This window comes from Aspergillus puulaauensis, chromosome 4 (genome assembly GCF_016861865.1).
Source record: "Aspergillus puulaauensis MK2 DNA, chromosome 4, nearly complete sequence".
NCBI lineage: Eukaryota > Fungi > Ascomycota > Eurotiomycetes > Eurotiales > Aspergillaceae > Aspergillus > Aspergillus puulaauensis.
The window spans coordinates 950,233-970,407 of record NC_054860.1 but is presented as its reverse complement, the minus strand read 5'-3'; the positions used below and the strand labels follow the sequence as shown (position 1 = coordinate 970,407).

The window sequence follows — 20,175 nt, the reverse complement described above, 5'->3', positions numbered from 1 at the left end:
TCTCGGGGGTGGGACATGCTTAATGTATAGTTCAATAACGCTACAGTGTAGATGTAAAGTATATACAGCGGGTTCATTTTGATAATAACTTATATTCGTAGTATACTCTATTCTTCGTCGTATTCTTCGTCTTCGATGGCTTTCCAGAGCGGAAGCAGATGCATATTGTCTGTCTCTTTAGGTGCAGGCTCCCAGCCATCGGGGATCTTGAGGGACCAGTACTTCGCTGCCCACTTGACTGGTGGCCATTTGATATCCTCAAGAGGAGGACAGCTATCTTTATTGGTACACCAAACTGCCCCAAACGCCTTCATCACCTCAATCTGTTCCTTCTCGGTCACTGTGTTCTTCATAGCGGCGGCTGCTCCCTCCGGGAACTCGCCGGTACTCTGGTTCGGTAACAGAATATACACGTTCGTCGTATCTGTCTCGGTAACCACCAGGCGACGAATCGGTAGGTCCACTGAAAGGCTGGCTAGTGACGGACAACCCAGCCGCCGCTCTTCCCAGGGCAGCTCGAGATTGCATCCGTACCAGTTTCCGCCATAGATTCGCAGTTGGTCACACCACCCGTCCTCGCGGCCCGTGTGCCAGTCTGACACGGCCGGGTTAAATCGATCAACATCAAGCTTTTCGAGGGTTAGAGGGTGTAGTTGGGATTCCCACACCCCGCCTGATGATGGATAGCAGTAAGTTGTCCCCGTTATGGGGTCGAAGCGTTTGGGTGCAAGATCTCGCAGTTCTTTTGGCCACTGTTCAAGCCGGGTGACCGGGTTATCTAGACACCAGTGCAGGTCTGGATGCCGACCTCGCCGATCTATCTCGTCGTCTTGTGCAGTCCAATTTAGCATGGGATATTGATTGCAAATTACTTGATATGCGTGCGTGAATTGACCCATAACAGTGACCAGCAACAGGATGGAGAATATAGAGAAGCTGAGTCGAGACATGTTTCTTGACTTGACTGGGAATGTTCACCCGTTTCGTATTCGTGAGTAGCTGTTTGAAATCAGGCAAAGTCTTGAAGAATGGAGAGTTGGAAGTTAGGACTAGCAGCAGATTGTTAAGCCTTTAAATAATAAAGGCTCCGGCGATTTTTCATGGGCAGTTATGAATACAGGAATCACAAATAGTTCTGGAAGGCGCAACAAAATCAGCACAGCACAAAAGGATTCACTAATTATCCAAGGTCTTACAAGGTGTCATTCCGTGTAACAGTGACAGTCACTATCTGTGATATTCACCCAACAATGGAGATATGGAATTCTGGCTTTGTAGTTCACGTATACGTTTGCTTGCACTATACTGGGAGATGGCATCCATTTTTCTTTATTTTTTTTTCTTTCATCTCAGATCTGCGTTTTCAGGCTCGATTGTTGCGTCCCGTAGAGGCATTTGATATCCGTTTGGTGTAGCAAGCGTAGTAACTTATAGATATAGACGACACCCAGGTACAAGCTGGTAGCTCACTGAAGTCTAGTAGCAATATCCATACTCCGCTCAAGATGTATCTTAATGCTAAACATTTTTTCTTCTTCGCTGTCCTCTTCCCTCTCTTCCCTCTCTTTACCTACTTCCTCAGCTCCGCGCTGCCTACACTGACTGTGCTTTCCACAAGGGAGCCCAGCCCAACAAACGTCCAGTGGATATGCCTGAAATTTGAGAACTGCAGCGCCATACGGGAGACAGTTATCCGGCAGGCCTTTACCAAAGCTATCTCGATGGCGAATGTATCACAACACATCGATTTCGACTCAGACCCAGCCGCGATAGACTTCTTCGGCCCTAGCTCGCTAAACCACGAGTATCAAGACCAAATTAGATCTATCTTTGCCCATATTGCGACTTTCCGGATAGGCTGCAACCCGGGAGTGCGAGCAGATATTGAATGTGTCGACTGTTCCAGCAATCGCAGCGAAACAATCGCCTATGTTAAGAACATTCAGCATCCCGGGCCGTATCCCGACGGAAACCGTTTATCAAAGACATCTCCGATATTCAAGTTCTGCGAGCGGTTTTTCCGCGATTACATGAGTCCTGAGGCCAGGCTGGAGGAGGTACTTGGTATAGATGACTGGAAACCTGACCTCCGCAGCTATACGAATCAAGGTTCGTTATCCCCCGTCCCTGCATCGGTACATGCTCGGTTTATCATCGACTGACCATATGTCATTTGCGCGCAGCCAGCCTTGTTCTACACGAGATTATGCATGCGAACGCCCTCGTTTCTGCGCAAAATGGAAACCGCCATATTTCTGATATTGAAATCAAGGTATATAACGGTTCTGGGAATGAGGAGTATTCGGGAGTGTATGGAGCAGCACTGTGCAAAACCCTTGCGCGAACTGCTCCCGAACGTCCGAATGCTAAGACGGCTCTTGTTAGGGACGGTATTACCTCAAATGGTGAGTTTGTGCATCCAAATCATCTTTCATTGGCCGTATAACTGCTGATATACACATCTTCCTTTCCTTGTTTCTACAGCGGACAACTATGCACAATTCGCGCTCGCAAAGTGGGTACAGACGAAGCTCAATGGCCGGTAAGAATACCACTCTCTACGAGTATTGTTTATTCAAGTGAATGTGAAGACCGACTGTGCATGTGCATAGATATCCGCACCTGCCAACTGACTCCACGGTGGCCGTTGATGGTTCCTGGCGCATTATATCCCACAGTCTCAAGACGAAAACCCCGCCACTCCATGGATCTGCTGCTAGTGACAATATTGACAAACAACATGATGGGAGCTGCGCTGACAAGGAGCTTATTTCTTTTACTGTCCCTGACTATCTGCCCAAATGTCTGAACACAATCGCTGTTGCAGAGTACGCGGCCGACGCCGCTCAGTGGGAAGCAAATACTACGCGCGAGGATTTTTAAACATATTTACAATTGGTTCAGGTGGACATGTGAAGTTGGAAAGATAGAATTGTTTCTCTTGCTATTAATAGACTTGATATTTTGTTGAATCATAAATGAGAATTTCTAGCCACACCATGGTCCGCGCTAACAAGATCCCCCATATTGCAGGAAACCCGCGGTGGCGTTCAGCGGTGAAAACAGACCTAGCTAGGATTTTGTAGCTCAAGCCATATAGGTAATCACTCGGCCATTAAGAGCCTCCTTGTGAAATTGCTGTATGACACCCCTCCGTAGAGTCACAGTTCCTGAGAAAAATGGCCTTCCTCGTATTGATCCGAGGGTCGATCGACTGCGAGTCTGGTTAAATTTGGGGTATCGGAGCGGTGGCCCGGGCAGCCTTAGAAAAGTAGAACTTGTGTATAGCGATGACCAGGAAGAGAAGGCAGTATATAACAAGGAATAGTTTAAAGAACTTCGAAGGCGGCCAGGCGTTGCTTTTTGGTGACTTCGTGTTGGGGCCTGGCTTTCGGTTGTTTCCAGCCTTCTTTGCTCGGCCGATGTTGTTGGCGCGCGCCATTGTTGCGTAGAGGAAAAGTATTGGACTAAAATGTGATAAGGGTCTTTGAAGGTGAAGACTTGCCTTTGGAAGCTTTGTGCTTTGATGTGTCTTTTATAAGCCAAATCTGTTCATAACACGGTGACCTTAATACATAAGCTCACAGGCGCAATGTTTGGGCTTGGTTGATTGGAGGTTAACAGGGATTTCACTATCTGTAAGAGTCATATCCATTATCTAGAAGGTTCACAGTATGTCCATCTGCTGGAACATTCACTGACAAGTGGCTAACTAGGCATGTCTGTTGTGACTCAAACAAAAGAACACCTAATCCGAACCAACCCGGCCGGGCCAGCCCTAACTCAACTCCCAGTCAAACCACCAAGCCAAAACTGATAGAGATTTCACGGTTTTTCCACAATAAACATTCCCAAATTATCCACCCGATTCGGCTCCATCAGGAAATCAAAGTACTTCCTCGGATTGCAGTAGTGCACGGGGGCCTGGTCTTCAATCGCGCCCCAGCCGTACGAGAGACCAAACCTACCCTTGTACTCGACTGGGTCTTGGGTTACGGGAAGGAAGTGGATGGACGGTGATGGTAGCGGTATCGGGGAGGCTTATTGGGTGGATTTATGGGATGAGGAGAGCTGTGCTTTATGACACTGTATTTGGGTTGACAGCGTTTTGAAGTTGAAGCCTTAGGCGTGCCTGGATAAGATGATAGGCTTACGCTTATGGTACTAACACTATCGCCTCACCCAAGGATGTGAGCTACGAGCATGTTTACGAGACGCGGTTTTTTATAGAGGTACACTCGGTACTGGGTTGGGGATGAAATAGAACATCGTTTGGTTATCACTCGATACTCCCAGGTTGCCAGGTCGGTGAATTCTGGACAGTAACTTCAACATGTAGACGAAACGGATTGGGGTCTAATAGGTAGCACTACTTATATCAGGATCAGGGTACGTCGACTGAACTGCTGAGCCGACAATTGGTCTAGGAACTGTTTTCATGGACTATAAAAATAGTCAGAAAAAGTTAGGTCATGCCGCTCCTTGTGCACGGATATGGTACAACCAGATGTCAGCATTGACTTCGACGGGAGCACTGCTTCAGATAAGCCAAGGCTGACCTTGTTCTCATCAAAAGGCCTACGGTTTCCGTCACCGACAGTGCCATTTCCAAGTTGGATGGCCTGTTTGTTTGGTAACTGGTTGAGGCCCAAGGCTCTGTCGCGTCGACGCCCTCCGGCAAGTCGGCATGTCCTGCAAGGAGAGCTGGCCATGACCGCATTGGGGTGGCTAAACCTTGGAACCGTCAGCCTGATCTCCAGGCCGCAGCAAAACGCTGCCTCCCAACATGCAAGGATTTCCGTTGCATAGTTAGTAACAACACTGATGCACGATCAAGCTGGAGGTTTCAGCTGCCGGTGTTCTGCCGACGCAGTTCGCCCCCAGTTGTTCGGCGTTGAGCTGTAACCCTAACAAAACAAATGGGCATTCGTGTGGAGCTCACTGTTTGAAAGTCCAGCCACTGGGTCCGAATATTCAGCGTGATATTTCGCTGGAAGCTCCTAAGTGCGCCCCGGGCCCCGAAACCTCGAACTGTGCATGCCACCGGTGAGATTTGAATCAAGCGGATGGTGACTCTAACCAGGCACCGTGGTGGTCGGCTGTTATCACAACAGCGGGTCGTGGAACACACCTGGGTCACGGGTGGATAACTCGGGGTTGGATGGGGCCATGGGGCTTCCGCGGAAACATCGTTTTTGTACCTCCCCTCGCGGAACTCCAAGGTGCCATTGTATCAGGCAGTTGAACCAAGTTTTCCGGTGCATTCTCCGCCAGCTTACTACACAGGCATGTTGGGGCGTTGACGGTACTCTGCTCGTGGCGACAGGTTGGGAACACCGAGGCCAAATGAGCATGAACGACTGCAGAAGTGTAAGACAGCACTGCAAGATGAAGTCGGCTAAAAATAGGGGAGCGGTGATGGATTAGCATCAGGGTTGAGTTCTGGGTTTTGGGTTCCTGCAGCGGACGGCGTTGGACGGGATCGTGAGTCTCCATCGTTCATCAAGCAGCGTCACAGTGTCACAGGGACAGCAGGAATTTGGGGGGACGATCACGCGTCGGTACGGTAATTGACGTAACTTACCAGACGCGCGGGTCGCGTCTCGGACGTGTTGCAACGCGTCTACCCCGCCTCTACGCGTTGGCCCCACCGGCAATAAGCGAAGCATCCAAGCGGAAAGCGGAAGACGCACCAATTACCAATGCAGTGTTCAAGTGCCCAGATGAAGAACAAAGGCGTCCAGAGTACTCCGGACGGAGTCAAGCAATGTAATACTAGACATTGACATCTGCACTGTAGACTTCCAGCTTCGAGACGCATCTTCTCATCCGTGCCTGATCTTCAAATCCCAACGTCTCGCTCAAAGCACTCCAATCCGGTCTACGTGGGCCCAAGCCGGTGAACAGGCTAATGCACGCCCAGTCCACCAGGCCTGCTAGCATGCTTCTGCAGCGAGGCTTCGAAAATTCGAGCTCACGCACTTGGATGGAAGGAAAGGCGGCACTCTGATCACACGGCCCATCTGAACATGGGTTCTGTATGGACGATCGGCGCCCCCCCCCCCGGTGGATGTAGATTCCTCGAGTGACAGCCGTGATCACACATGAACTTGTTCGGCCGTGAGTTCCAGGCTGTAGAGCAGTCACCAGACGACCGGGCTCCGGACTCAGCACTGTTGCTGAATGTAGAAGAAGAAAAAGAAAGCACAGCTCAGCAGGCGAAGGATGAGCGTTGGATGTGCAGCGGAGACTCCCTTGCTGGAAAACCTTGAGCAAGCCAAGCACGGCCATCTGGCGAGGAACAACATTAACGGCTCCATCGGGATCAACGCGATTTGTCGCCGGAGCTCTCGAGGGATCGTTGGGCGGCGCGGTGAGGCGGTTCAACAGTTGACCTTCACCAGCCCCCAAATTCCCTTCTCTGCTGCGGCCTGGTTGCGTTTGTTGATAGAGTGAATCGTGGAAGGTATTCAGGATCCAGCGTGAGACACGAGACACGAGGTCTGAATCATCGCGCATTCCAGTTCGGGTCTGGAATGTGGCCAAGGCAGAGTATATCCATCGACGCCCCATTGACCGCCGGTGGAACAGGTGGACTGTGAGAGTGGAACAAGTGAAGCTCTAGCGATATTTGGGCGGTTGTGGCCTGAGAACTGAGGCGCCGGCCAGTCCCCGTGGTCCCTGCTTCCCGTGCCGCCCGTCCTCAACTTCTGACCTCGTCTCGTCGCTCTCGGTCTTTCCTCTCCATCCCCAACCTCCTCCGACTGCTCCGGCTTAATTCCCACTACGGGCGTCACGCTCGTGCGATTCCATCCCTTCCGTTTCCTTCCAGTTTCTTTTGTGTTGGTCTGGCGTTTTCGTGCCTCGATGACGGCTCCGCTTCCCTTGCTGTGACTTACTGTCCGACGGAGCGCAGAATCGTTCGATGTGATCTCTGAACACCTTCCACTGTCGCATTTCGCATTCCCAGTGGCTGATCGCATCGGCTCTCACGAATTCGATCGCTTGTTCACTATCCGACCACTCGCATCTTGACGAACTTGTTTCCTTTTATCTTTCTTTTGCTGCTTTCCTAGTTTACGACTTAACGATCCCCCCGAACACGCCTATACTACTATCGATCCTTTTTTGGACGATTTACCCCCTTGACGAAACGAATCAATCTATTACAGTTCCACCGCGTCTGGCTTCTTGCACGAGACTTTCCCCGCGCGTCCGTTCGAACAAAAAGAAGATTCCGAGACGTGGAGTACTTCGTTGGAGAAAGGCAGTTATCAATTAGTTACGAGAGGCTTTCAATCGGCGAAGCGATGCTGCAATAGAGAGAGTGATCCATTTCCCGAACACAAAAAAATACGCGCTCTCTTCTTTTACCCGCGCCCGAGGGACCGCACAAGACCTGATACACCATGGCCAACCGCCAGCACGGTCTGTCGCGTACCTTGCCGAAGGATTTTACGTATCCTTCCGCCGGAGAACCTAGAACTCCAGAGCGCGCTTCGGTGCATCTAGATGCGCCGCCTCCACCGCCCCGGCATTCTGGCTCGCGCCTTCGCCCATCCCGCGTCCGGTCAGGGACCGACCTCTTTGCTCAAGTCAGCCGCGACTTCAGCGTCTCTGACCCTGCCGCCCCGGACATGCCTCTACCTTCTATCGAATTCCCTCCCACTCGTGATGCGTCCGCGGTCCAATGTGAGCCAGCGATGTCCCCGAAAAATGATCATCTTCTCGCACCGCCTCGCCCTCGAGTGGCCCTAAAGACCCCGCCGGCTCAGATCCGCCCAGACCCTGTCGAAGTGGAGTCCACCAGCTCTTGGTCCGCCTGGAATCCACGAGCCTTTGGAGAAGAGATCCAACGCCCGAGTTCGGCCTGCTCGAATGCGTCCGACTCTTCCGTTTCCTCAATTGAAACATTTGGCTCACGTCAATCGGTTGGCGGAAGCTGCACGAGTACTGAAAGCGATGCCTATGATCCTTTCTTCCATATTGAACTTACCCCGAAGCAAACCGCAGACACTTCACCGCTAACCGCAAATCTCTCGAGCAAACGCCAAAATCTTACAAAAACCAAAGAACGGTGGACTTTGGATATGGACAACCACCTGTGGAATACCTACCAACTTTACATCCAAGACCCTACTATCACACCCTTCAAAATGACGCCTGGTAGCATTCCGCCTCTCGGCGTCACGCATAGAGTGTCACGACAAGCAAAACGAACCTGGGAAAGGAAAGGAACTCGGCTTGACAAACAGTTCACCTCCGCTAACACTGCACCTCGGAGTGGTGGCTCAACTCCAACTGGAAGGGAACATACGTCAAAGCCTTCTTGGCCCAAATCAGAAGCCTCAACTCGACGAAGGCTGAAGTTCCTGTGTAAGAGGAAATTTTCCATCGCTCCTCACTACCAAAGGATGATGCAGTCTCGGAGCCCAACACCGTTCCTGGACCTCTTCTCGCGGCCCTCTGACGCACCGCCTCGAGTTGACGACCCCGTCAATACATCTGCTGTCTACGCGACCCGTGATTTGGGCGTATCTCTCGTATCCAGTTCGGTTCCAAGCCCATTAGCCGAACTAGCTACTCAAGATCCATTACCGAGCTCAAGCACCGAATTGCCTCGCCCACAAGTTCTTAATACTCCACGGAGTGAATTAAGCGGCCCACTGCCAACGAAATCATCCAGTTTCGACGGAAGCGGAGTGGTACCCCGACTCGGTTCGCCGTTCTCGTACCATACTTGGGGTCCGAACAACATAAAAAAGAGACATCAGCGACACACTCCCCGAGCTCGACGCGAAACCATCCATGTGGCAGGTGCACGCCTGCGATCTCCCCCGCGCATGGATCCCCTTCCAAATCTGGCCAACAACCACAGTTCGAGCTCCAATGCGGCCCCTGAATCACCGACTGACGAAGAGACTCGGCGCAATCTGGAGGAGCTTTTCCGCCAAGGAAAGTTGAACGATGTTGGCCACCGCCGTGTACGGATTCGAAATCGTGGGGCTACCACAAGCTCAGCGGTGACGCCCAAAGGTCTCGACCAGCTGTTCTCCCCACCTTCATCTTCGTCTCGTAATGAAGAGACGCCTTCAACGGAGAAGCCTATGCCCAATCAGATCTTGAACTTGAGCGGTGAACATATTAAGAGACTAGGCTCTCCTTTCAAAATGGAAGGATTTAGGCGTACTGCACCGCCGGGCAGAATTTCAAGACACGCGCCGTCTCTCTCCGATCCGTTCGCCAGCGGTGCAATTCCTCGGTTTCGGTCATTAGCACAACACGCGCCCTCTAAAAGTCAAACTGCCGTGACGACCGGACCGCCGTATGACCCGACGGAGGAAGGAATTTCGGATGCCGAGCGTATCCGGAGACAAATCTTGAATATGCCTTACACGAGGCGTTAGATGGTGCGAATTTACCCAGCTCCGGCGTGGCTGAGATTCGCACTGAGCTTTCACTTTGCGGAGGCCCGTTATTAACGGAGTGCCATCGATTATTATGATCCTGGTTGATTGATTTATTGTGTGACATTTAAAGCCATTTACAACGCGGAAATGATGATGTGAAACGGCATTGACGACACTAACGACAGTATTAAGAATACAGAAAGAGAATGAGCATCTTTTCCTGAAGAATGATGATTTCGAAAAAAACGAAAACCGCTTATGATTGATTATAAAAGTTGCAGCTTATTAGCACCTGGCGCGACACGAGCGAGTCTGGATCCGTATCCTCGCCGATACGGATTGCTTGACTATATTTCCTATTCAATTTTTTACCACTTCAACAGTCGACTCACACTCATTCTTCTTGGCCTCGACCGAATCCGCATTGGCTGCTAGGACATATCCAAAGACATCAATCGATCTGCACTCGATATTGCTTTTGATGTGGGCTTACGTCCGCGGCACAACCTCCATTCTTTGAACAAAACACTTATTGAAGCCCACCGGACAGACCAGCGCCGCGAAATCTTTCAAAGAACAAAACCCCCCCCAAAAAAGGCGCTGCTGTCGGTGAGAACTTCCCTTCACTCTATTTCCTTTTCCTTTTTTTCTTGTCTATCGGCTTCAGGACTTGGTTCCGGCAACTATCCACTCTCTATTTTTCCTTACATTATCTCGAATTTTTCCTTTTCTTTACCCACGACGAGCTCCAGACGTCGCGCCATATATGATGATTGGAACGGAGCAATGCTGCTATTGAATGAAACGACCCAATATAGATGAAATGATGCTGCTTATCGACTTACTTGCAAGCGCGCGTTTACACATTGCAGCTTTGTCCCCCTTTTTTTTTGCGCCAGGCTTTTGTCTGTGCTACGTGCCCCTTGATGTCAGACATGTAATCTATTGACCCTGTCTGTTCGAAGCAATCATGCTGATTGCCTCTAATTTTTACCCACCCATTTTTTTTCAACATCTTGAACTGCCCCAAAAAAGACTTGCAGGATTTCCCATTGGTATCTCTTGACAATCTATTTTCTCTTCGCCCGTTATTCCTTGAATGTTTTGCTTTTTCTTTATGTACTCGACTTTCTTTCTCTCTCCTCTCACTCAGTTTGTTCGCTCTAGCTTTCGTTTGGATGAACTTGACTTGTTTTGTGAGTTCAGCAGCTATGATGCCATGATATCATGATTCGATGTCGCGATATAAACCTGAGTGCTATGATTTGAATTTGGAACATTTATCTTCACTTCCAATTATATTCCACTGCAATCGTAGACTAAACGAACTACCGTAATACTTGAAATGACAACTGGTAGGAGACGCGAAGACAAAAGTAGAGTGAGTATATTCCTATAATATGGGCAGATAGAAACAAAGAGAAGGAAAACAGGTAATGTAGAGAACGCTAGAGTGCTCTGGGAAAGGGGGTATACGCAGGTGCTGTGTCGTGATAACATTACAAAAATGGAGACAAAACAAAACAGCAAGCTATAAACGAGAAGAGAAGAGATTCTTCGTAAGAACAGACCGAAAAGGTCTCAAGAAGGCAGGGGAAAGACAGAAACAGTAAGGAGGAAGAAATTAAACCCTCTCCAACCTCTTCTTCCTCTCCGCAAAGATAGCCTCCAGCTTGCGAATCTGAAGACCAAGTCCCTTTTTCTCCGCATTAGCGACAAGCCATGCCTCCATTCTCTCGCGGAGGTACTGCATGGAGTTCAGGACTGGAGTGTTAGATTTGGAGCTAGTCTTATTCTCCATTTGGACCCACCGATCCGCACTAGGGTTGAGGAGGAGATCGAAGACGTCGGCCCAGATATCACGTTCCCAGTAGCGTTTGAGCGGCTCACGAATCCGATACGTCTTTTTAGCTGCATCGGTAGCTACAGATTCGATGTATTTACCAAAGAGCATGACGTGGATGGTACCGGCGAGACCGTAGAGATCGATTTGGTGAGTCCAAGGCCTCATCTCGCGGATTTCAGGACATTCATGTTCGCCGGTTTTCCAGTCTGCGATGAATTGCACGTCAGGGTGGAAGGGACGCATGTCGATACCGCGGCCGAAATCGATGAGAGACAGGCCTTTGTTGCGCCAACCGAATGAACCCGTGGGGGAATAGTATACTTCCCGGGGGTCTGCGGAGTAGTCATCGAGAGTGGGCTGTGCTTGGTTGTCGTCGAAGCGAATGAGGCAGTTGTCGGCCTTGATGTCACCATGTAGAATACCACAGGCGTGAAGAGCTTGGACGGTGCGGAAGAGCTCAATAGTGAAAAACATTGCGAGGGCTTCATCGAGCCCTCCCTCCCCAGTGGCGGGACCCGAAATCCCTTCGTTACGAACGAGGTTCACAAGGTCGAGCAGTGTTCCCTGTGGGCGGTAATCCTCAACCAGGATGCTCTCGCTCTTGAATATATGCAGCTCATGTGCACGGATGATACTATCAGCGGCGCGTGAAAGCTGCGGAAGCCGACCTAGTCGGTCTTGCGCGGTTTTGATCATGTAGAACTCCCAAGCACTGGGTGGGCCAACTTCCAACTTGATCGCTTCAAAATCATAACGGGGTTCTTTCCGCCGTGTCAGGTTGTTGTCAACAGAACCTCCGCTGTTGCTGTCGGTCGACTCTAGGTCAGAGTCAGAAGCTAGACTATCAATACTTTCCGCCAAATAAACCGGGGCATATGCTCCGGCCCCAAGTTCCCGTCTGATGATATAGTTTCTCACCGCCCCTGGGATGTCGATTATGGGAACGTCAAAGGCCGCCTCGTCACCGCTTCTAGATCGTTTGCTACTGTTCTTCATGAATTTTTCGATTTCGGGGGCATAGTGTGTTTGTGCATCAGGATGGGCATGATATCCGGAATATCTTGCGAGTGTGGATTGCAGAGCGCGGATGATGGTGTCTCGAATAGATCTGGCGATGGGATTGCAAACCATATCTTTGATAATCACCCCCTGGTCGCTGGTTGCCTTTAGAGGAGACGGTGTTCTGCTTCCTGAGTATGCCTTGCTCGCGGTAGGGCTTTCGATAATATCTTCTAGACCTTGAAGGGTTTGCCCATGGAACGGCGTTTCGGTTGGGAGTGGACTAGACAAGAGATTTCCCATTTGTGGCATGCCAGGTGTTGTTGTCGGGTTTAGGACATTCCGTGAAGGGGTCTTTGCGCTGTATATATTACTTCGAGCGGCGGTCATCGATGGGAAGGAGTGCTCGGTGCGCTCCACGATTGGTGTCATGAAGGGTAGACGATTCTGGGCGGCTACGACAGGGTCTCGATATGGACCAGAAGGTGCTGCATAATCTTCAGGCATCTCCGGAACAAATCTCTGTCTTTGGGGCTTGTCGTCTGCGGGGCCAGAGTCGAAGGATCCTGTGTTGTCGCTTTCGGCATTATGTGTTGGTGATTGTGTTGGGTCAATAGAGTGCGAATGGAACGATGTTGTTTCAGAACCAACGTCGGCCGCAGAGAATCGCGTCCATTCCCCGTCAACAACGCTCTCGGCCTGAGTGTTATCGTAAACGTCATCTCCCTCGCCTTCATCGAATGACTTGTGGAATGTATCATCACCAAAATCACTTGAAGCAGCAGAAATTCGTCCGGTTCCCGTACTTTCTCCAGCACTGGTGTAGTCGTCATCATCGAAATCGCTACTTTCAGCTACATTGTCGGTCTCCGCCTTCAACGGTTGGTTGAAAATACTATAGATTTCGTCTGTGGCAGCCCGCGTATGAATGGTCATCGTCGGCTCTGCAGTGCTTTTGCGACGAATCTTGTTTCCAGACGGCGAATCGAACTTCATTTTGACTGTTTACCAGTTAGTATCTCGGGGACAGAAAAAGAGGTCGCCAGAGTTCTTACTTGTCTGCGTTTCGCCCTTCACTTCACGGACTTTCAATTTCCTTCCCTTCCCACTCTTGACATCTTGAGCCTTTTCCCCATCAATCGGTTGGTCCAAAGCGTGGCCATCTGTATCCTTCAAGGTTAACTTCTGCTGGAACTGGTCTGGGAGAGCCTTATCAGCCCCAAGCCCGGTTGGGTTGGACGAGGGTAGTTCTCCTTGTGCAGCGTTTCCTGAGATTTGCTTGAGGGGCTCCTTATTGGCACGCCAATCCTTGTCCATCCAGCCACGTTTGATAGCTCTCAGCTCTTCAAAGCTAACCTCAATGTTTGGATTCTTGTAGTCCGGGTATACTGCAGCAAGATCGACGAAGACTCGCTCCCTCCTTCCTGTACGCGGGTTGATCGCTTCCCTTACACGATGCTCTGGAACTGGCTTGGATTGCATTTCCTCTTTCACTGGTAAATCTGATTTTGACTGAATACATAAAACGCAAACCAATTTAGGTTTATGCCACCAATTAGTCCTATGATCGTAAATATACGGAAGTCATTGAGATGGGGATAAATGAATCACTGGACTTACCTCGTCCCTGAAAACCGCTAGCTTCTCCGTGGGCGCAGCTTTCTTTCCAGCTTTCAATTTTTCTCCGGCCCATGGCTTGGCCTCCACCGTATTCTCTTTTCGTCGCTCTTGCCTAGACCCAATACTATCCCAGCCTTTAGTTTGTCCACCCAGGGCAGGCTGGCTCGCTGCTGGATCTGTATCTGTAAATATTGCCATCTTCGCTTTGCCCGACTTTGTTTTTGGCACACTTGCCGTTGCGGAGCTTGGGCGCTGGGCTTGGGGGTCTGCGGATTCGGCGGCACTCGAGGCAAAGGGGTCAACTTTGGCCGCTAATGCAGGACGGACTGCGGGAAGGGCGGGGGAGGATGGTCCGTTGTCTTGTGATTGTTGTTCATAACGTCTCTGAAAATCATTATATTTTCGGGCCAATCGCTCTGTTGGTCGGGATTCCCTGTCAATACCAAGTCTATAAACCTCGTCGGCCTGTGTCCATCTCCCGGCACTTTCAAGCCAAGCAGCAAATTCTTCATAGAATAGAGCGAGGCCTTCCCCGACGTGGTGGCGTGCCATAAATGCGAAAGTTTCTCGGGGAGAGTCGGAAAACAGCCTTATGTAGTGGAGCCATAACTTCAAGTAACGAGGGTCGTTCTTGTAGTGGGGTGATGATAGGAATGATTTAACTGCGCGTTCTAACAGTGGTAGGAGGCCGGATTCTGCTGTTGCTTGGGCTGAGGGGTATGCATTCAATGCCCACTTTACATAGCGGTCATATATGTCAAGAGGATCATCGGATTCGCCGATTGCCTGTAGTTCAGACTCGTACTCTTGTCGGATCGCATCGTTAAGAGTCCTTGTATCGTTCGGAGAAGGCGACGCAAGTTTATCGCTAGGGTCACGCGGGGAAAAGATGCGGGCCAAATCTCTCGCAGAGCGACCGCCCGGTAGAGATTGGATGTTTTCCTTCTGGTTCTCAATGATGTCGAAGTCGATCAGATCTCCGGAGGCCGCCATGGCGGCAGCGAACGTGGTTGATGGTTGAGGTCAGGCGGGATTATATTTGTCGATGGCGGGTTCGCTGATGTTATTTGACTTATTATTTCAAAGCAAGCAGGTGTCGAGATTCGCTGGCACAGGGGGGGTTGTCGATTGTCGTTGAAGTGGTCGAATTCGTGAAGCATTTCCTGAGACAGACTCGGTTTATTTTCCCTCCCGCGTTTATCGATAAACACGTGAGCCGTTGCTATGGTGATTCAGTCACATGATCATGATTCCCAATGGGGAAATATTGAAGCTCTGAAGTCTCTCGCGACGCACTGTCGATTAATCGAACATCGCGAGAATTATTTGCTTAAGCGCGTTTCATCGCATCAAGTTTATCCGGAAAACTTTTTTTTCTAGCTCTGCGCAATATTAAATACAAAGTCTTTGACGAGACCCGACGCGCTTAGTGACGCGGCTATCGGACCTTGTTCCTCTCAAGAGCCACAAGCAACTAATCGTTGCCCATGAATTCTTTTCCGTCCACTTGCATGAGCTCATACAGTCTGGAATCATAGGCGCTCTTTAGTTATCCTTCTCGTTTTTCACCTTCGTACCCTTCGCATACTATTCCGCACTTCCAGGTCGGGCCCGCTGCGGCGAATTCGAGCCCGAACGCCGACTCTCCTTCGCAACATATTCCATCAGAACATTAAGCCTCACAACCCCAAGACAAGTTGCAATGCCTCCCCAAGGTACCCGAAAGGCTGCCAGATCGTCTGCAGAGCTTCAATCGACAAGCAACAAACGAGACCTCGAAGAGGAGCCTGAATTACTTACTCCGCGGCGGCAATCAAAACGTATCAAATCGACCGAACAGCTTCGAGGCACCCCAGCTAGTCCCCAACCGAAGGTTTCAAGAGCGCAAACCAAAAGCGAGGGTCAACTTGTGCAGGAAGAAACAATAAAGGTTCAGAATCAGCCTCAAAATTCCACTACCACAACGAAGGAAAAGATTGAGGAACAGGTGGAACAGGACTCCTCCGTTAAAGTCAAGGATGAGGTAGACGAAGAAGCTACAGTCACAACAAAAACCCCCAAGAAGAGAAAGACAAAGAAGGAACAACAAGCCGAAATCATGCCATTGAGGGCCCGTACCCAGGGTCTGCGCATGTTTGTCGGAGCTCATGTGAGCGCGGCAGGAGGTAGGATTCCCTGTCTCATTTGATGCTCGAGATTTGGTTTGAGGCTTATCGCTTCTCATTCGGCAGGTGTGTTTAATGCTGTGAGTAATAGCAAGCACATTGGGTAAGTACACGCCTACGGTTTTAGCTTGTTAGGTGTATGTGTAACTGATGTCTCCCAGCGGCAATGCTTTCGCCCTTTTCTTGAAATCTCAGAGGAAATGGGACAACCCTCCTCTTCAGGATGAACACAGAGACAATTTTCTCCAGCTTTGCAAGGACAATGATTATGACGCAGCAAAGTAAGTAAAGTTATATGTTGGACTTACCTAGACCCAGCCCGCTAATCCATCACAGATATGTTCTGCCTCACGGTTCGTACCTGGTAAATTTGGCGCAAGAAGACAAAGCAAAAGCAAAGCAGGCCTATGACTCGTTCTTAGACGACCTGCGCCGCTGCGAAGCCCTTGGCATTCAACTGTACAACTTCCAGTAAGTTCGACATTTTTTACTTGTACCACCCACTATCTAAGTCAGAGAACAGTCCCGGGAGCGCAAACAAAACCCCATTCCCCAGTGCACTCGCGCGGCTTGCAAAATCTTTAACCAACGCGCTCTCGGCTACATCAACGGTCGTACCCGTCCTGGAGACAATGTGCGGCCATGGCTCAACAATCGGAGGTTCCTTCTCAGAATTCCGCGATCTCCTCGCTTTAATACCAAAAGAATTCCACCACCGCATCGGAATCTGCATAGATACATGCCATAGCTTCGCCGCAGGATACGATCTTGTCACACCAGCCGGCTTCCAGGCGTTTCTGAAAGAATTCGAAGAACTAATCGGCATCCAGCATCTCCGTGCCCTCCACCTTAACGACTCCAAAGCACCCGGCGGAAGCAAGCGTGACTTACACGCCAACATCGGAACAGGCTTTCTAGGCCTAAGAGCCTTTCACAACGTCATGAATGAACCTCGCTTTGAGGGTATACCCATGATCTTAGAAACTCCAATTGACCGGGTACCGGTCACTAGCGGAGTTAAAGAGGAGAAAGAAGAAGCCAGCGATGACGAAGCCAAACCAAAGAAACAAACCAAAAAACCGGCCGCAGCGAAAAGCAAAACACAGCCAGTCCCCGATTTCTCCGTCTGGGCTAAGGAAATAGAGCTCCTCGAATCCCTAATCGGCATGGACCCCGATAGCTCAGAATTTCGTACACTAGAAGCCCGACTCTCCGAGGAAGGGCGAGAAACACGCGAAAAACACATGGAACAGTATAAACGCAAGCTCGAGACCGAGGAGAAGAAGAAGGCCAAGGGTGAAGGGAAGCAGAAAAAGCTCATGGAAATGATGAATAATAGCAAGGGGAGGGGTAAAGCGAGCGCGAAGAAGGATGATGTTGAGAGTGAGGATGAGGGATGTCAGAGCTGTTAAAACTAGACAGCAAGTCAAGCGCAATGAAGCCTAAATAAGGGCAATTTTTACTCAGTTGTATGCCCCGCAGGAGGTATTTTTCTATTCTTGCATATCGTATTGGGCTAGACTTTAGTCCTCATGCTAATGCACGGGTCCATGCTCATCCTACCTGCTTCTAGTTGTGAAATCCAAATATATATCCCAACCAGGGAGTCTATAGCACGAAACTACCAAACTTGAACGGTATGGGCAGGGAGCAGTACCCCAGCTGTAGAATAATAAGCCAAAATTTCATAAAATATGCGATTGCAAACATATTCATCGCAGCGCAATGCTGATTGATTCTCTCTAACTAGTAACTAGTAATGGAAGGGTATTTCATATATATAACACCAGAAACCCACACAAGCATTATTCCATAAAATGCGACGTGACAATTCTCTGCCGTGGGTAACCAATGTGAAACAACACGGTATCTCTCATATAAATCAGGTATCTATACCAGACCCGGGTTTGCCAATATGTGACGGAATTTCCAATAGAATGTGTCCGTATTAGACCAACCACCCAAGATTAAGATAATAGCCGCCGTTATAACAATAAACAGACCGGGTGCGTGGGTGTGCATATCGTAGCCCCAAATCCACAGGGCGAAGCACGAAAAGTTTGACAACTCCTTGAAATGCTGGCCGTAGTAGCTAGAGAAGAGATTCGTGGGTTCCGTATCGGGATATTTGGACTGCGATCATCTCATTGGCTGTGAGCTGGAGATCCTCTTCCCGAGGAAGATGGGATGTTTTCATCTCCATCTAGACCTAGATGTTCGTGCTTTTGTATCTCTCCTTCCATGGAAACTATAATTGGTGGAGCCGACTTCAAGGGTGATGGACCGGGGACTAGAGGCGAATGAGTTGTGCTATGGCCATGGTCGCTTAGGTTCCCAGTGTTGATCGTCAGCCCGTGGGTGTTGTGACTAGAGCCTGTTGCCAAAGAGGGAAAGGCGCGCCCAGCGTTTGAGTCCTGAGGGGGATTGGGGTTGTTGACACCAATATCATCGTTCATATGGAAATCCTCGGTATGGAGTTCGGATGTTTCTTGGTTCACGACTCGCTGATAATCGCCGCGTCTTCCAGGAACAGAGCCGTACTCTGAATCCGAGTTTGGGTTAGAATCCCAATTGTTGTTTTGAGCTTCCGCTCGCATCTTGGATATCTTCATGTAGTTGTAAGTAGCAATACTGCCAATGGTGACGACGAGACCCGTGACGTTGACGACAGTGAGCTTGTCGTGGAAAATCACCCCGGCTGCGGTGATCGTGACAACTTCCTTGAATATGCCGCAGATACTCAAGGTGACGACCGATGATCGCTGGAGTAGCGCAAACTCGGAAGAGATCATGCAGAATGCTAGCACACCAGGGAAAATCAACAGTACTAGACCTGGTCCCATCCCGTGAGCATCTGCCAGGGCCCTCAGGCCGGTGACGATTTCCGTTGGGCCTTCGACGGCCAAGGCGATAAAAATAAGAGAAATGAACATGACTGGGGTGAGGAAGAAAAGGGTCGAAAACGGATTCGCCGTGGCTGGGTGTCGTAAAAGGAGAATCTGCGTCAGTCCCCATCGGAAACCGGAAAAGAAAGCTGAGGCTATGATCAAGACGAAGCCCACAGTGTTGAAAGCTGTTTCTCCGGCTACCATCATGACCACTCCGATAGTCATCGTAGCGATGATAGCAATTAATTTGAGGGAAGGTGTCTCCAGACCGAAGACAAATGCGAATAGGAGGACGAATGCAAGCGCAGATGATTTGCACATGGTCAAGAAAGTAAGGGTGATGAACTTTAGTGACATATTGCCAAGCCCAATATCTAGGGAGGTCGCTGTACCACATGGTACTAACCGTGTGAAATAGAAAAACTTGGTGAGCACCGATTTTGGTTCAGACGAATCTGGCGATCGGGATGTTGAGGGTGCAGGCCGGGGCCGTAGTGAGGGGATGAAAAAAAGGATAAGGCAAGAAAGCAAGAATTGGACGAGCATATGCAAGCTGGTGGTGAAGAGAGGAAATGGAAAGACTTCATTGTCATTGTCATCTCGAGAAAACATCCATTTATTGTACTGTTTCGTGGTTAGAGGTTGACGTCGAATCAATGTAAAGGGGTCGGGAAACTTACAATTGATATGGCGAGCGAGAAGAGGTACCATAACAAGATCAGCCCAACATTAACAAGCAGCCTGCTCATAACAGTCCGATCTGCTGAGCTGATATTAAATGGTTCATCACGAGACGCCTTTACACCCGCAATGCGGGCATCCAATTGCCTCCGCTGCTTTCGTCGTCGGCGCCGCTGACGCCTCTGATTTGAGGTGAGCCCGGTCTCCTCATCGTCGGGGTAATCGTCGTCGGAGCTCTGATAATGGGCTTCCTCGCTCTCCGCGATGGAAGAGAGGTCGGAGACATCTGCATCCTCGGCTGGAGACGACCTTTGTTCCTCACGTTTATAACCATTATCCTCTCTTTGCTCGATGAGAGGTGGCTGGGCCGGGCCAGCGCCCGTGAGGACGGAGCTTCGCCGTCGGTGGTGATTGCCAGGGGATATGCTCATTCTGGGCGATAATTAGAAAGACAGGAGAATTTGCTATGGCGACGATAGCTCCATCAATGCGACCTTGCCAATTCGTGCACCGCGGGTCTAGCCTGAGAAATCAACACAGATCGACGAGGAGAAAGGATGGACGGT

General features: G+C 50.0%; 8 protein-coding genes across 8 annotated transcripts; 4 read left to right on the top strand and 4 right to left on the bottom strand.

The window, feature by feature from the left end:
- Nucleotides 1–107: 107 nt before the first annotated feature.
- APUU_40409S (uncharacterized protein) lies at nucleotides 108–851 on the bottom strand (the record flags this gene model as incomplete). Its single annotated transcript, XM_041703477.1, has 1 exon — nucleotides 108–851. The coding sequence occupies one exon, from the start codon at nucleotides 849–851 to the stop codon at nucleotides 108–110; it is 744 nt and encodes a 247-aa protein (XP_041556159.1).
- Nucleotides 852–1,505: 654 nt separating this feature from the next.
- Nucleotides 1,506–2,883, top strand: APUU_40408A (uncharacterized protein; the record flags this gene model as incomplete). The annotated part of the gene is made up of 4 exons (XM_041703476.1): nucleotides 1,506–2,109; nucleotides 2,184–2,405; nucleotides 2,485–2,542; nucleotides 2,613–2,883. The coding sequence occupies 4 exons, from the start codon at nucleotides 1,506–1,508 to the stop codon at nucleotides 2,881–2,883; spliced, it is 1,155 nt and encodes a 384-aa protein (XP_041556158.1).
- Nucleotides 2,884–3,226: 343 nt separating this feature from the next.
- APUU_40407S (uncharacterized protein) lies at nucleotides 3,227–3,442 on the bottom strand (the record flags this gene model as incomplete). Its single annotated transcript, XM_041703475.1, has 1 exon — nucleotides 3,227–3,442. One exon carries the CDS (start codon nucleotides 3,440–3,442, stop codon nucleotides 3,227–3,229), a length of 216 nt encoding a protein of 71 aa, XP_041556157.1.
- Nucleotides 3,443–4,494: 1,052 nt separating this feature from the next.
- APUU_40406A (uncharacterized protein) lies at nucleotides 4,495–4,809 on the top strand (the record flags this gene model as incomplete). Its single annotated transcript, XM_041703474.1, has 1 exon — nucleotides 4,495–4,809. The coding sequence occupies one exon, from the start codon at nucleotides 4,495–4,497 to the stop codon at nucleotides 4,807–4,809; it is 315 nt and encodes a 104-aa protein (XP_041556156.1).
- A 2,600-nt stretch (nucleotides 4,810–7,409) lies between these two features.
- APUU_40405A (uncharacterized protein) lies at nucleotides 7,410–9,407 on the top strand (the record flags this gene model as incomplete). The annotated part of the gene is made up of 1 exon (XM_041703472.1): nucleotides 7,410–9,407. One exon carries the CDS (start codon nucleotides 7,410–7,412, stop codon nucleotides 9,405–9,407), a length of 1,998 nt encoding a protein of 665 aa, XP_041556155.1.
- Nucleotides 9,408–11,034: 1,627 nt separating this feature from the next.
- Nucleotides 11,035–14,868, bottom strand: APUU_40404S (putative checkpoint protein kinase (SldA); the record flags this gene model as incomplete). Its single annotated transcript, XM_041703471.1, has 3 exons — nucleotides 11,035–13,256; nucleotides 13,311–13,767; nucleotides 13,876–14,868. 3 exons carry the CDS (start codon nucleotides 14,866–14,868, stop codon nucleotides 11,035–11,037), a joined length of 3,672 nt encoding a protein of 1,223 aa, XP_041556154.1.
- A 709-nt stretch (nucleotides 14,869–15,577) lies between these two features.
- APUU_40403A (DNA-(apurinic or apyrimidinic site) lyase APN1) lies at nucleotides 15,578–17,452 on the top strand (the record flags this gene model as incomplete). Its single annotated transcript, XM_041703470.1, has 5 exons — nucleotides 15,578–16,040; nucleotides 16,107–16,143; nucleotides 16,202–16,321; nucleotides 16,377–16,511; nucleotides 16,564–17,452. The coding sequence occupies 5 exons, from the start codon at nucleotides 15,578–15,580 to the stop codon at nucleotides 17,450–17,452; spliced, it is 1,644 nt and encodes a 547-aa protein (XP_041556153.1).
- A 732-nt stretch (nucleotides 17,453–18,184) lies between these two features.
- CAS42 (putative nucleotide-sugar transporter) lies at nucleotides 18,185–20,040 on the bottom strand (the record flags this gene model as incomplete). Its single annotated transcript, XM_041703469.1, has 2 exons — nucleotides 18,185–19,552; nucleotides 19,609–20,040. 2 exons carry the CDS (start codon nucleotides 20,038–20,040, stop codon nucleotides 18,185–18,187), a joined length of 1,800 nt encoding a protein of 599 aa, XP_041556152.1.
- Nucleotides 20,041–20,175: the final 135 nt, after the last annotated feature.